General features: G+C 51.3%; 1 protein-coding gene across 1 annotated transcript in view; it reads right to left on the reverse strand.

Annotated features, from left to right (window-relative positions):
- Window positions 1-833: 833 nt before the first annotated feature.
- LOC114443082 (tripartite motif-containing protein 35-like) overlaps window positions 834-16,182 on the reverse strand; it is a 24,981-nt gene continuing 9,632 nt past the window's right edge. The window contains exon 4 of the mRNA XM_028416985.1: window positions 834-1,749. Coding sequence (XP_028272786.1) covers window positions 834-1,749 — 916 coding nt within the window. The remainder of the gene's footprint in view (window positions 1,750-16,182) is intronic.

The following is a 16,182-nucleotide window of genomic DNA, read 5'->3' on the forward strand; positions in this document are numbered from 1 at the left end:
ACAGCTGGAAGCAGCTTCAGCTAGAAAGGCAGCTGGAAGTTACCCTGTACAATGTAAGACTTTATCAAAGTAATGTAACTAATTACTCATTTAATTCTGCTCTCCTCACTGTAAACCTGAGGGTTAACCTAACAAAAGGCTGGACCCAGTATGTCTGTACTGAGGGGTCAGCACGCACACACACGCGCAGACACACACACACACACAAACACACGCGCAGACACAAACACACACACACAGCTGTACGTGTGGATGCAGCACTGTACATAAAGTTTTCTGAATCTGTAATTTAACGACTTTTTTCATTATCATGACATTCATTTTGAATTAAATGTAATCCAATGTAATTCAATGTAATCCAATGTAATCCAATGTAATTCAATGTAATCCAATGTAATCCAATGTAATTCAATGTAATTCAATGTAATCCAGTGCTTCCACGGGCTGCAGGTTAGTGAGCACAGGCTTCAACAGGGACACGTGGGATCTAACAGTAACGTGCTTTGAAGCAGGACGACTGCTGCTCTACCAACACAGGAACAGCAGACCTGTGTGTGTGAGCGCAACACGAAGCGGGTCGACTACAACCACACGGGCCTAAACAACGGATCAAAGTCCAACTGAAAGCTTCTGCCAGCTCCTCATGTGAGGGAAGCCAACGTATGGATCATGTTCCTGAATAAATACACAATGAAAGATTTGATCCATTGGTTATAAATATTGTTCTCTGTCCACTTTCACAGCTGACAGTCCTGAAGAGGAAACAGGAGCTAACATGCTAACAGGTAGCAAGATCTCCATCATCATCTTCATCATCTTCATCATCATCGTCATCACTGATCTACACTCACAGAGACTTTCACTGGTAAAATCTTCAGAGAATCATCATCCACATTACAAATGAATGCAAACACTCTCTCAGTGAAAGTGTGTGTGAAGGTGTGTATGTGTGTGTTAGTATCAGCATCAGAGAACGACAGCTTTCCTCTGTTCCAGTCCAGATTCACTCTGATCCTCTGGACCTTCTTCTGGACTGAGAGGTCAGTGACTGCAGCTGGTGGTGACTTTGCTCCATATTTATCTTTACAGAATATCATTCCCCACCATCCAGACCATATGTCTCTCTTCCTCTGTGCAGACCTCTCTGGATTATCAGGAAGCTTCTGTCTTCGTCCTCGTCTCATGCTGGTCAGATCTTCAGACAGGATGAGGTCTGGATCAGCAGTGTTTGGGTCCAGAACCAGAGGACTGTAGGAGACCATGTCCTTCATCTTGTTCCAGATGTTGAAGGTCAGGTTGCCCAGGTGTTTGGCCTGGTCTATCAGAGCTCCTGAGGGCAGCTGTGGATCATCCAGCAGGGGGCAGCGCTGGACTCTTTCCACTGCAGCCTTGTAGTTGTGCAGGAATGAGACGTCTGCAGCTCTCAGCTCCTCCTCTGTGGCTCTGACTGTGTCTGAAAGAGCTGCCATCTCTCTGCTCAGAGCCTCCATCTTCTTCCTCATCAGCCCACTCTTCTGCTCCTCTTCCTCCCTCAGTGCAGCCATCCTGGCCTCCTCTTCCTCTGCTAGAAACTGGTGCAGCTTCTCAAACTGCCTCTCTGTGTGTCGGGCCTGGACCTTAATGTGTTCTGCTGTTTGATCAAACTTCACTTGAACTTCTCCACAAACCTTTAACTTCTCCTTTAAGGGCTGCAGAGCTTCCTCCAGCTGCTTCCTGTGTTGTGCTGCAGCTTCATCCATGGGTCTGAATCTGTGCACACACACACTGGCTGCTCTTTACGAGGGTTTGGGACAAAGCCACAGCTTTAATGGGACCTAGGTAATGGTCCTTACAGTGACTGTGGTCCAGGTCTGTATCCTCTGACCTTCACGGTTGGCCAGCAGGGCTAAAATAATACTGAGAGTGAAGGAGCAGGAGAAATGAGCCTTTTAATTACAGCGCTTATTAAGAGGGGGGGGGGCATTTTGTCATTTAACAAATGAACTGATAACAGGAAGTGATCACCGGCCTGTCCAGGCTGTACCCCTCCTCTCAGGCATAGACAGCAGGGAGAGGCTCCGCCCCCGTGACCCTGACAAAGGCAGGTTCAGGTGGTGATGGACTGTGGGCTGACAGAACGAGTCTGATCAACTGATCAATAGCAAGTCTGAATAATACACTATGACACAGCGGCTGATAAACAACATATTTCCTAACCACAAAGAAATTCCTCTAAAACATTTGCTTGGATCGTGATGAGGCCTAAAAAATAAATCACTCTTTAAAGGTTGGGGAGGAGGTTTTAAAACTCAGTGAGAGCCAGGTTTAAAGTAAACACACGCCCCTTTCTCTCGGAGCTCACCTGAAGCCACGCCTCCAACCAGTCTGTGACCTCGGCCATCATGCACGTACCTCTCTGGTGCACAGAGCAGGAAGAGAGTGACAACCAGCCAATACTCCTACAGGGTCCACCCGGAGGATTGATGATGTTTTTATGTTTTATAGCTTCAGATGATTCATATTCTTCGTTTTAAAGCGAACTAATCGGTTGCTGTCGGATTGTAAAGAGAAGTTACACTGATTTAACACAAAGTGCATCAGAGTGAGACCTCCTACCCGACCTTTAATGACAGAAAGCATTTCTTACTCTTCAACTTCAAACTTAAATATGTTACCTACATCTACATAAGATGTCCTGGACCGTTTCCTGAGGAGGACAGGTCCACAGAACTAAACCGCGCTGACTGAGCCCCGTCAGTGGACTGAACGTTCATCAAAGCTTAGTTCTACTGGAGGAAGGGATCCAAAAAAATCTGGACTGGGGCCCAGAGCTCGAGGACAGACGACAGAGCTCAGAGGGCAGAGGACAGACGACAGAGAACAGAGGACAGACGACAGAGCTCAAGGACAGAGGACAGAGCTCAGAGGACAGAGAACAGAGGACAGACGACAGAGCTCAGAGGACAGAGGACAGACGACAGAGCTCGAGGACAGACGACAGAGCTCAGAGGACAGAGAACAGAGGACAGACAACAGAGCTCAAGGACAGACGACAGAGCTCAGAGGAAACACGACAGAGCTCGAAGACAGATGACAGAGCTCAGAGGACAGACGACAGAGAACAGAGGACAGACAACAGAACAGAGGACAGACAACAGAGCTCAGAGGACAGAGAACAGAGGACAGACAACAGAGCTCAGAGGACAGACGACAGAGCTCAGAGGACAGAGAACAGAGGACATGGGACAGAGGACAGAGAACAGAGGACAGACGACAGACGACAGAGCTCAGAGAACAGAGGACATGGGACAGAGGACAGACGACAGACGACAGAGCTCAGAGGACAGAGAACAGAGGACATGGGACAGAGGACAGGACCAGAGTCACATGCTCATACCTGCTGGTGTTCTTTAAACTCCAGCTGCCACACAGTTCCTACATGGACTGGTCTGTGAGCTTGTCCTCCAGCAGCAGCCTGAGGACGATTGCTGGATCAGCTGGAGGTCTCTGCAGGGACCAGGCTTAGTCCTCCACACCTGAGTGTGTGTGTGTGTGTACTGACTCGTCCAAATAATAAAAAGAATGAAAGAACTGTCGTTACCTGTCAGGACAGCAGCACTGACACCTTCCCATGATGCACTGCAGGTCAGTTTAATGGCGATGTTTTATTGGATCATAAAATCGGGACGAGCTGACAGAAGTGTGTCTGATTCCAGCTGTGAGGCAGTCCAGATGTGACCTCTGCTGTCGGACACAGAAAGCAGCCAGAAGTAGGCGGACAGCTGAGCGAGAGAGGCGGTAGGATGCACCATGGGACGAGCTGGTGGACGCGTCCCTGCTGCAGGACAAGAGGTGTCACACTGAGACGGTTTGATGTGGTTTACAAGCAAAAAAGATTCATGTGAAAATCAGCGCTTTGTCCTAATCCTGTCAGATTAGCGTGTCCATCAGAGACACAGCAGGAAGCACGGAGCTGTCTTCATCCTGCAGACTCCCCCAGAAAGGAGCGGAGGCCTTGGAAGGACGAGATCCTTCAGGTCTGCTCAGCCTGACTCAGGGATTTAATTAAAAGCAGAGATTAACGCAAACAAACACAGATGAAATCAATAATCTCTGCAGGTGAGATTATAGAGCTGAGCTGCAGATAAACCTGCGACTGAGTGTGTGAACGTGTTTTACTCGGCGAGCCCACATCCAGCCGCCGCTGCATCACCACGGTAACCACACCATCCCTTTGAGTGAGGGGTCCTCGGACCCTCGGAGGGCCTGCAGGCCACGTGTTGAGCAGCAGTGTCAGGTGACCGCGGGGGGAGCGGTGTGTGGGAAGATGGCCGACAGCCTCTTCTGGGTAAAGGAGAGCTGTCACATATTTCAGCGGCGGCGCTCTCATTAAAGGGGAAGGCGCGCGGCGCAGTAATTGTTTTAATTTATTTGTTTATGGCAGAGACAGAGGGGACGGGCACATGGCGCTGCGCTGCTTTATTGGGAACATATGGAAGACATTCATCACCATTTGCAGCGATGGGCCTAAATGATTTTATTAACTAATTTGTAACTTTACACTTTTTTAATCAAACACATGCTGCGTGCTGTAATGTTCTGATAATGCTCCGGGGCTTTGTAAAGAGAGCAGCCACAGGGAAATAACACAGAGAGGAAGAGGAGGAGGAGGAGGAGGAGAGAGGAGGAGGGAGGAGGAGGAGGAGGAGGAAGAGGAGAGGAGGAGGAGGAGGAGGAGAGGAGGAGGAAGAGGAGGAGAGGAGGAGGAAGAGGAGAGGAGGAGGAGAGGAGGAGGAGGAAGAGGAGGAGGAGAGGAGAGGAGGAGGAGGAGGAGGAGAGGAGGAGGAAGAGGAGGAGGAGGAGGAGGAGGAGAGGAGGAGGAGGAGGAGGAGAGGAGGAGGAGAGGAGGAGGAAGAGGAGAGGAGGAGGAGAGGAGGAGGAGGAGGAGGAGGAGAGGAGGAGGAGGAGAGGAGGAGGAGGAAGAGGAGGAGGTGGAGGAAGAAGAGGGGGAAGAGGAGGAGGAGGAGGAGAGAAGAGGGTGAGGAGCAGGGGGAGGAGGAAGAAGAGGAGGAGGAGGAGGAGGTGGAGGAGAGGAGGAGGAGGAGGAAGAGGAGGAGGTGGAGGAGGTGGAGGAAGAGGAAGAGGAGGAGGTGGAGGAGGAGGAGGAAGAGGAAGAGGAGGAGGAGGCGGCAGAGGAGGAAGAGGAAGAGGAGGAGGCGGAGGAGGAAGAGGAGGAGAGAGGAGGAGGAGGAGGAGGAGGAAGAGGAAGAGGAGGAAGAGGAAGAGAAGGAGGAGAGAAGGAGAAGAGGAGGAGGAGGAGGAGGAGGAGGAGGAGGAAGAGGCGGCTGCTGGAGGTGATGTGGTGGAGCTCAGGTTTCATGGCGGTTTACCTGCTTTTCCTTTTCAGTGATTTGTGGAAACCTGTTCGGGGCGGAGCCAGCGCTGTGACGTCCTGACTGCAGTGAAGCGGCACCAGGGATCCCTGTGGGATCCCTGGTACCCCCTGTGGTGGGGCGTTCAGGTGCAGTGAGGTGGAGAGCTGCAGGTGTAGTAACAGCGCCTGCCCATCATGCTGCTGTGCTTTAATGACAGCTGCTCTCAGTGGGCGCGCTCCAGAACGCACGCTGCACTCTGATGACATCATGGCGGCATCCTGCCAAACTCACTTAGCATGGACGTCAACTTTTCAATGGTCCTTGAACGCATCATGTGTGGAATCCCAGCTTCAGACATTCCATCAAACCTTTTTATTCCAAAATAAAAGGTGATTCTGGGAGAAAGCAGGACGCCATGACACGTGACAGCAGTCATGGCCCATCGGAGGGAGTAACCTGGAAGGTGGAAGCTGCTGCTGCTGCTTGCTGCTGCGGGGGTGATGAGAGGCGTCCTGATGACACGTTTAGACGCCTAAATGAGTCGCCGTCTCAGACAAATCTTCCATTTTAAACGCCATCTGATCCAACATGGAGGCCAACGCGATGTGACAGAAACAAACATGTCTGCCTCTTTGCATAAACCTCCTCCGTCACCTTTTCCCATTTAACTGCTTAGCTGTGGTTCACGCCTCCTAAATAAAACAAAATGGCTGACAGCTCCCCGTCCCCGGACGCCCCCCCCACCACCAACAGCTGGAAGCAAAACACGGCCGCTCCTGCATTAAAGAAGACGCCAAACTGCCGGTGTGAGTAACGGCGTGACACGGCAGCAGAGCCCGCTCCCATTAAGGCCCTAAAGAGCGGGACATCAAACGGGCGGAGGCGCCGTGCGGCGCAGAGCAGCATCATCCACATTTAATAGGACATGTGGCGCCGCGCCCCGCCACTCCGGGCCAAATGGCAATCCTCGATTTGCCCAGCTGTCGAGCTACAATGGTCAATCACCTCCACGCCGAGATCAGCTGACGCACAGCATCAGGGAGGGGCCACAGGCTGTCTTCATCACTGTCTTCATCACTGTCTTCATCACTGACAGAGGTCTTCATCACTGTCTTCACACTGTCTTCATCACTGACAGAGGTCTTCATCACAGCAGAGGTCTTCATCACTGTCTTCATCACTGACAGAGGTCTTCATCACACTGTTCTTCATCACTGACACGAGGTCTTCCTCACTGACAGAAGGTCTTCATCCACTGACAGAGGTCTTCATCACGTCTCATCAATGACAGAGGTCTTTCATCACTGTCAGCGGTCTTCATCACTTTCTTTCATCACTGACAGAGGTCTTCATCACTGACAGAGGTCTTCATCACTGTCTTCATCACTGACAGAGGTCTTCATCACTGTCAGAGGTCTTCATCACTGTCTTCATCACTGTCTTCATCACTGACAGAGGTCTTCATCACTGTCAGAGGTCTTCATCACTGTCTTCATCGCTGACAGAGGTCTTCATCACTGTCTTCATCACTGACAGAGGTCTTCCTCACTGACAGAGGTCTTCATCACTGTCTTCATCACTGACAGAGGTCTTCATCACTGTCTTCCTCACTGACAGAGGTCTTCCTCACTGTCTTCCTCACTGACAGAGGTCTTCCTCACTGTCTTCATCGCTGACAGAGGTCTTCATCACTGTCTTCCTCACTGACAGAGGTCTTCCTCACTGTCTTCATCGCTGACAGAGGTCTTCATCACTGTCTTCCTCACTGACAGAGGTCTTCCTCACTGACAGAGGTCTTCCTCTCTGACAGAGGTCTTCCTCTCTGACAGAGGTCTTCATCACTGACAGAGGTCTTCCTCTCTGACAGAGGTCTTCATCACTGTCTTCCTCACTGACAGAGGTATCCTCATGACAGAGGTCTTCCTCACTGTCTTCATCGCTGACAGAGGTCTTCATCACTGTTTCCTCACTGACAGAGGTCTTCCTCTCTGACAGAGGTCTTCATCACTGTCTTCCTCACTGACAGAGGTCTTCCCTCAATGACAGGTTGTCTGTGCCCTCTAAGCCTTGTGGGTAATGTAGTGTCTTGTGTGAAGAGTCTTCCCTCCACCTTCCTCACCTCCCTCCTGTGATGGAGTAATAGTGGGCCTCCTGCTCCATCCACTGTGACTCTGTGCAGCAGAATCATGTGACGCTCTCACACCAAACAATGAGAGCTGCTGCTGCAGGTCAGCTTGGCCTCCAACCAAAACCCCATCACAGCCGTCCATTACTGCGCCCTGGCAGGAGCGGGAAGCGCTCGCTACGTGAGAGATGGAGCCTTTGGCTTCACCGTCAGGAAAAACAGCTCTGAGCGCGCTCAGGAGCAGCGCCGGAGCAGAGCGAGTGAACCTGAAAGATCTCAGCAACATCAGCATGTGTGTGTTCAAACGTGGCGCTCCTCTCTCACCATGGAAACACGACTGACTCCGCCTCTTTGACCATTTTTGGATCCACTGAGAGTTCAGTGGACTCAGGGGCTGCAAGATGGCGGCGGGTCGGAGCTTGATGTCACAAAAGGGTTGTCCATCTTTATTCACCAGTCCGTGGTCTGCAGACTGCATTATGATGATGGAATATATGATGCACCATGTGGGTGTAGGTGTGTGCTGTGAACCCAGATGACCACCTCCACCGACCATCAGCACGGCGGAGCTGGGGGTTAAATATGGCCGATTAAAGAAGACCTCAGCCAGCTGGTCAGGGTGGGCGGGGAACTCTTCTGGTGCCATGGCATCAAGTTCAGGTGGGTTTACGTCCAGATGGAGCATCACTCGGCCTCCACCACCTGTTGCTCTGCAAGGAGCTTCACAGCAGTCGCCACACGGCCCTCTGGGAAACGCCCGTGTTCACCTGTGTGTGTGTGTGTGTAAAGGTGAGTATACATACGTGTGTTCATTTCCACACAGGTGTCTCTCATTTACTCCTCCAGCTGTGTGTAGGTGTGTTTTACAGTGCTGTGTGTGTGTGTTACATATTCATGAACACAAAGTGTTCAGCACAATTAAAATGAAACAATCTGTGGAATATTAGATGAACATAAACACAAACACACACTGTGAGGCTGACATGAGCTGTGATGTCACAGAGTGACTGAGCTCACAGTGACAGCAGGAGGTTTATTATGATCCCTGATAACTAACATAGCAAGCTAGCTAATGTAGCATCCATGTAGCTGTAATCCAGCAGAGGCTACATCAGGTTGCTAACAAGCTAATGTTAGCTCTTAAAAGCTAAAGTGTTTTATTTTTAAGGAGGGGAGTGTGTGTTTACATGTTCATGCTAACATGATGAGATGTTGTGTGTGTGTGTGTGTGTGTCTGTGTGTGTCTGTCTGTGTGTGTGTGTGTCTTGTGTGTGTGTGTCTGTCTGTGTGTGTGTCTGTGTGTGTCTGTCTGTGTGTGTGTTGTCTGTGTGTGTGTGTCTGTGTGTGTGTGTCTGTGTGTGTCTGTCTGTGGGTGTCTGTGTGTGTGTCTGTGTGTGTCTGTCTGTGTGTGTGTGTGTCTGTGTGTGTGTGTGTCTGTCTGTGTGTGTGTCTGTGTGTCTGTGTGTCTGTGTGTGTGTGTCTGTGTGTGTCTGTCTGTGTGTGTCTGTGTGTGTGTCTGTGTGTGTGCAGGCTCACCCTGAGGCTTCACTTCAGGTTCTTCGGCCTGTTGAGGTTCGCTCACCTCCCAACAACAAACAAACAAACAAACAACAGACACAGTGAACTCTTCCTCGCTCGCCATGGTCCAGCTGCAGCTGAAGAGCGATCCCCCCCCCCCCCCCTTCGGCCCGGCTGTGTTCAATATTTCAGACGATGCGACGGGGATTCGAGCTAATTACCTCGCAGCGACTCCGGGCGCCGCGCTGACCGCGCTGGCAGCATTATCATGCGATGATGCAGATGAATGTGTCCCTGTGACGTTCTCTCTGCCTCTCGGCTGCTGGCTTATCAAAAGTGATGACCCCCGGCTAATGATGAGTGAGCGGGGCCCCCGCCGGGGGACGGGCCATTGTTCTGTCGGAGGGTTTTACATTAAATATGGATGTCGGGCGGGTGCGGGTGTAGGAGGAGGGAAGCGGGCAACGGTGACTCCAGACCTCTGACCTCTCAAATCTGTCACCTCAGGTGTTTTTCTGTTGTATCCTGCGGCAGTCCAAACTCGGCCGTCCTCCCAAGTATATGTGAGACAAGTGGTGGCTGCGCACCCCCCCTCCGGGCACAACAGCGCCGGGCCGGCGGGACGTGACCCGCGCGCCGCCCACCTGACTGTAATCACATCATCAAACTGAAGCAGGATTTAACATGGAGCCGGCCGGGCGGCGCCAACAGGAGGATCGGCGACGGCGGCTGAGGGGATGAGCAGCGGCTGGAGCAAACAACACACAAACAACAAGGAGCGTCCCATGGTAACCAGGGCCCCATCTGTTCTTCACTAATGACCTCCCTACACTGTTTTAATTAAGCCAAACACACCACACTGATACCTGATATCAGAGAAGACTGCAACATCAGTCAGGAAGTGACTCACCATCTCGGTCATGAACACCGTGCCATCACGTTGACCTTTGACTCCCAAATAGTATCCAGGTCAGGTTGTGCAGCCTGACAGGTGTTTTCTCTGGATCACCTCGGTCTGAGGTGAATCGGGCCTGTGAGGTGTGTGTGCACAGTGTCAGGACGCCTGAGCACTGCGTCCATGTTCTCACGCCGTACATCACGGCTCTTCTCTCCCCCGCCTTCAAACGATGAAGATGAAGTGAACGCCCGTGTTTGGATCCAGCACTGCCTGCACGGTTAGCTGGTGCTAAGCTAACTCACTGATTGGCTGATGGGCTCAGACTTGTGATTGGACTCTTTGGACTCTTTGTGACACCACTTTGTCTCCTTGACCCAGAGCCGGCGGACGTCTCCTCCTCCCCAGCTCGGGGTGTGTTTGGGTCTTCGGGGCTCTCAGACCTTGACTGACTGATTAATGGACTGGACGGCAGTCAGCTGGTGAGATTACAGAAACGCCGCCTCCTCGTCTGGGGACGCCGCTGCACAGAGAAACATCCAGCAGCCTGCGTGCCAGCCCCCCCCAACCCCTGCCTACCCTGGAATCTCAGACGTTGGGGAAATTAATGTTGGGATGGATTGGGGTGGGGGGAGTGAGTGATGCAAACCACTTGCCAAGCCATCTGAGATCTTCCTCTCCTCTCTCTCCTTTTCGATTTTGTTTGTGCCGCTGTCGATTCCCGGCCGGAGTTTTTCGGCTCGGCGTCAAATCCCCGCCGTCCTCACGGATTCTCCAGATCTCATTACAGTCAATGAGGCTGCAAAGACTTTCAGATCAAAGTGAAAGACTTCAGCTCAGAAGGAGGCGAGGAAGAGGAGGAGGAGCAGCAGAGGGGGGCTCCTGTTTGCCAAACCATGTGAGAGCCTTCCAGGAACAGCCTCACAAACAAGCTGTAATCTGAGTACTTCACAGGTAGTGAAGATACATCGGACCCAAACTGCACGGACACCAGTGCTGCTCCGCTGTAGTTTAAAGGTGGAGCTCTGCAGTCTGCTCCATCAGGTGAAGATCGATTGATTGTCCATGATCAATCAATCATCAGCTGCAGATCAAAGTATCCGAGTACATCCTGCCGGGGAGTATGAGCAGTAAACACTCATCGATCCTCGGGGCTTCTGCTTTAACGTATTCATCACTTTTCACTCGCGCTCGTTTCCATGGCGGAGGTGCTGAGCGGCGCGGGTGTGATGGGCGGGGCTCCCCGTGCCTGAGTATGAATACATTGAGCGGGTGGCGGGGAGGCCGGCGTGGCGTGTGGTGATGAGGCCGAGGCGACGTCACGCTTCGCTCCATCCAATCACTGAGGGTCCAGTCAGTGACATCACACAAACATGGAGGAGGACATTTTATGTGGATGATGGAGCTGGCTGGAGTCGGGTGCTGCCAGCAGAGCGCTCCTCCTTCAGGTAATCCATCTTTATGACGTCAAACGAAGCTGTAACATCTCAGTGAGGTCAGCGTGAACAGTGACGGCGTTACAGACACACAGAGACAGAAGGGCTACTGAGCACGCTCTGTTCAGAGTGACATCATCATTGTTATTGATCCACGTTAAAGGCAGAAACAGACCTGGAGCAGGAAGTGTCCTGGTCTCTGATGACGAGCCTTCATGAACCGGAGCTGAATGTGTGGCGAGGGGCGGAGCCTCCCACAGACACTCAAAGGCCCTTCAGGAATGTACAGGTGGTGTCAGGGAAGCTTCGTCCATAGCTCTGTCTGCACCTGAGGCTCATGGGTACTGTAGTATTCACACCTTCATAATGAAAGAACACAACTGGCCAGGTCTAAAGCTCCGCCCACTGATCTGAGGACCAATCAGCTCCTCAGCCTCCTGCTCTGACTTCTATAAAAGACGTTTGAAAATCCGTCCGCACGAACTGTCTTCCTCTGAACCTGCCGCCGGGAATGCTGGGACTCCACGAGCATGCTCAGTTGGATGAGTGCCAGGGTGGGGGGGGGGGGGGGCCTGAGAAACCTGCGGCCGTGTTTGACCTTGGGCTGTACAACCGGTTAACACTCTGCGTGTCAAACAGGGACCCTCACAGTGTGTGAGTGAGTGAGTGAGTGTGTGTGTGGTGTGTGAGTGAGTGTGTGCGCCCCCCCCCCCCCCCCCGCCACAGCTCCTTTGTTGTATTGTGTTGTGGGTGGGGGCGGGCCCCTCCACACTGCTTCCTCTGAGGCTCCAACAAGGAGAGGAAAAAAAGGGGGGGGGGGGGCTGGGGTTGGAAAACTTCTCCAACTGCACGCCGCCCCACCCCCCCCATCCAAGCCTTCAGATCCCTGAGCTCCATCCCTGCCTCCCCTGCATCCAAGCCCCGCTGCACTCAGCATCTGCTCAGAGGATGAATAAATGAAGCGCTCCTCTCCACTCTCCGCCCTGACTGACACAGGCCGTCTTAATTGTGGCTGAAAGCTGGCTTTTCTCCCTGCTAATTAGCAGATTGCGGCGTTTTAAATGATTCAAAAAGTCAGGGCTTATAAGGCCGCTGCCGATCATCACTTATTCACGCGGCGAGCGGCGCTTTGTTGCGAACATGAGCGCCCGAGGTAAATTAATTTAGTCAATTAGCAGTCGATGTCAGCGCGCATCAGCGCCGCCATCGTCAGGACGCGTCTTTAAAAAGTAATGCTCTTATTTTGTCCTCTGGTTTTGTTACATGCGATGTTCGCTGGAGGGAAATGGGGCAAACATGGAGACCACGGGAAGTCACTCACACACACACGGGGCGGAGGACCGGGCCCGGCCGCGGGTGGAGGTGGGTGGAGGAATCTGTTCCTGTGGCGGGGCCTCTGCGGGCCTCTCAGGAGCACAGATGCAGGATGAGGAGGCCCCTGATCACCAGCAGCTCCCAGTCACATGACCGCACAGAGCTGACAGGTTAGGAGCACGCACCGAACACAACACACTCACACACACACACACTCACACACACACACACACACAACCACACACACACAACACACACTCACACACACACACACACACTCACACACACACACACTACACACACACTCACACACACACTCACACACACACACACACACCACACACACACTCACACACACACACCACACACACACACTCACACGCACACACACACACTCACACACACACTCACAACAGTCTGTTTAGCTGTGTTATCATTTTGTATCCAACACAGATCAGAGTAGCTGCTGATGTGAACTGAATGATGTGTCTCTGTATTCTTGACTTCTTCTTCTTCTTCTTCTTCTTCTTCTTCTTCTTCTTCTTCTTGTTTTGTTGCTACAATCCTCCTCAGGCAGCTCTTTTCTTAGATTAGATGAAGTTGTTGTTTGAACCTTCGGATCTGCTGCATGGAGTCAGAATGAGTGGCTGCTCTCCTCCTCCTGGTCTCCTCCTGGTCTCCTTCTCCACCTCCAGGCTCCTGCTCCTGCCTCTCCTGCTCCTCCTTCCAGTATCCCGGTCTCCTGCTCCTCCTCCCAGTCTCCTGCTCCTCCTCCCAGTATCCTGCTCTCCTGCTCCTCCTCCCAGTCTCCTGCTCCTCCTCCCAGTCTCCCGGTCCTCCTGCTCCTCTTCCCGGTCTCCTGCTCCTCCTCCTGCTCTCCTGCTATGATCCATGTGTCCATCATTAAGGACGGCCTGTGCTGTTGGTGGCGCAGTGTGTCCTGGGACTCCAGAGACACAGATGTTTGTGCAGTGACGATTAATTAACAAGCGTTACAAACGACGGGGGACACTTTGCTCATGGAGAGCTGGTCCTGATCTGATCCACTGGATCCACCAGCAGGACTTCAGTGGTGTTGGCCTACCAGCACACCAGCACCACCCAAATTCTTTCCACTTTATTCTAGTTTTTACTGAAATTTTCATATATTTAAAAATACAAATCAATAAATTATTTAAAAAAGGAATAATGAGTCAAAAAAATACACTCGTTTAAAAACCACGAGCATGAGTGTGGACAGTTAGCATGTAGCAGTTAGCATGAAGAAAACAAACCGACACACACATCGGCTCTGTGGCCGGAGTTCCTGCAGATTGATGACAGGCGGCGTTCTGCGTTACATCGTCCACAGCTGGAGGACGCTCAGGTCCTGACAGCAGAGGACCATTTATCAGAGCGCAGCACCGACCATGTGGACCACATGAAGAGAGCACACACACAGACACACACACACACACACACACAAGACACACACACACAGAAACACACACACAGACACAGACACACACACACAGACAGACACACACACACACACACACAGACACAGACACACACACACCCACAGACACACACACACACAGACAGAACACCACACACACAGACACACACACAGAAACACACCCACACAGACACAGACACACACACACACAGACAGACACACACACAGACACCACACACACAGAAACACACACACACCACACACACACACAGACACACACACACACAGAAACACACACACAGACACACACAGATGCATTCGGTGTTATGCTAACATCAGATCACTGATATATAGATATGAGCTTAGCTTACATTTAGCTGCTACTCATTGAGCTGCTGAGACCCAGACTGTCACATGAACGGGCCCTAGGAGTCCGAGCAATAATATAATGCCATCAAAATCAATTTTGTTATCAATTATTGTCAGGCTGTAAATTCCTCATATCAAGTGACCCACTTGGCACCTCAGTTTAAAAATCTTATCTTTATGAATTCTGTGTCTTTATGACAAAATAACACAAAACATAAAACATAGAAACTGTTTATCTGTGGTTAGGTCTGACAAATAAAAAATGTAAAAAAATATTTATATATGACTTTGTTATAGCACTAAGAGAGGTACACGTTTGGGCCCTAGGAGTCCGACCGTAGCCAAAATCGAAGGGTGGCCGAGGGTTAAAGGAGCCATCTGTCAGCTGACAACTGCAACAGTGTTGTTGTGATGACATTGTGACGTGACATCCACTGACATTGTTGTGTTGTCATGACGTCGCTGTGACGTTGTTGTTGTGTTGTTGTTGTTTGTGTTGTTGTTGTTGTGCTGTTGTGTTGTGTTGTTGTTGTTGTGTTGTTGTTGTTGTTGTTGTTGTGCTGTTGTGTTGTGATGTGTTGTTGTGCTGTTGTTGTGTTGTTGTTGTGCTGTTGTTGTGCTGTTGTTGTGTCGTGTTGTTGTGTTGTTGTGCTGTTGTTGTGTTGTTGTTGTTGTGTTGTTCAGACAGTCTCTGAGCTGCTGAAACACTCATGTGGAAGCATCAGGCAGCTTGTTTGACTGAGTATTCATCAGCAGCACCTGCTCACCATTAACACCGTGTGTGTTCCTCGCAGTGACTCCTGGCAGGCTGACCATCTTTAAAGGCGGCCTCTGTGATGGCGTCCTTCGCCCGCCGCGGCGGCTCCCGATCGAGGCTGAGGTCTATCAGGATTGAAACAAATGAGTCATTACGGCGGCTCTCTGAGCGTCCCGGCAAGGCTAATTCTGCCCTCCTCCTGAAACGTGTGGGAGTTTTTAATATTGTGGAGAGAAGAAGAGCCGGCCGTCCGGGGACCAGTTTGGCTTTTCATCAATCTGCCATTTCCTCCTCTGTTTTGGGTTGTTATTTTTCTCCCTCTCGCCCACACTGACGGAGGAACAGCGATACAGAACAAAGCGCTCTCATTGTGCTCCTCTCTGAAGGTCTCACAGGAAGCGGGCCTGCACAGAGGTGGATGTTTTTCCATTAACAGCTCAGGGAATTATCATCACATCTCTTTGTTTCGCTCGCTGAAGTTTAGCTTCTCTTTCATTTCTGTCTCCTCTTTACAAATTAGACATCAAAGAAACAAACAGCTCCTCATCAGCTGTCTGCAGGACGGCTGCCTGACGGACCGGACCGGACCAGCCTGACGGACCGGACCAGCCTGATGGACCGGCTGACGGGCCGACCTGAGGCAGGCCGGAGCTGGTCCTTCATCAACATGCTGTGTGTCTATGACTTCATGTTAGCTGCAGCTAACGGTCCGACTGCTACAGAGGGAAATGTTAATGTTAGCTTCCTTTAAATCAGAGTTTGGTTCATTGTTGTGTTTGAATTTACTCAGACTCTTCACTTTAGCGTCACACACACACACACACTGTTTCCAGTCTGCAGAAACACACGTACAACATGACAAACAACACTGCTGCATGTGATGGTATGTATCCATCATGTCTGTCAACAGAACAACGAGCGGGTGTGTGTGTGTGTGTGTGTGTGTGTGGGTGTGTGTGTGTGTGTGTGTGTGTGT

Source organism: Parambassis ranga, chromosome 10 (assembly GCF_900634625.1).
Source record: "Parambassis ranga chromosome 10, fParRan2.1, whole genome shotgun sequence".
NCBI classification, from domain to species: Eukaryota; Metazoa; Chordata; class Actinopteri; family Ambassidae; genus Parambassis; species Parambassis ranga.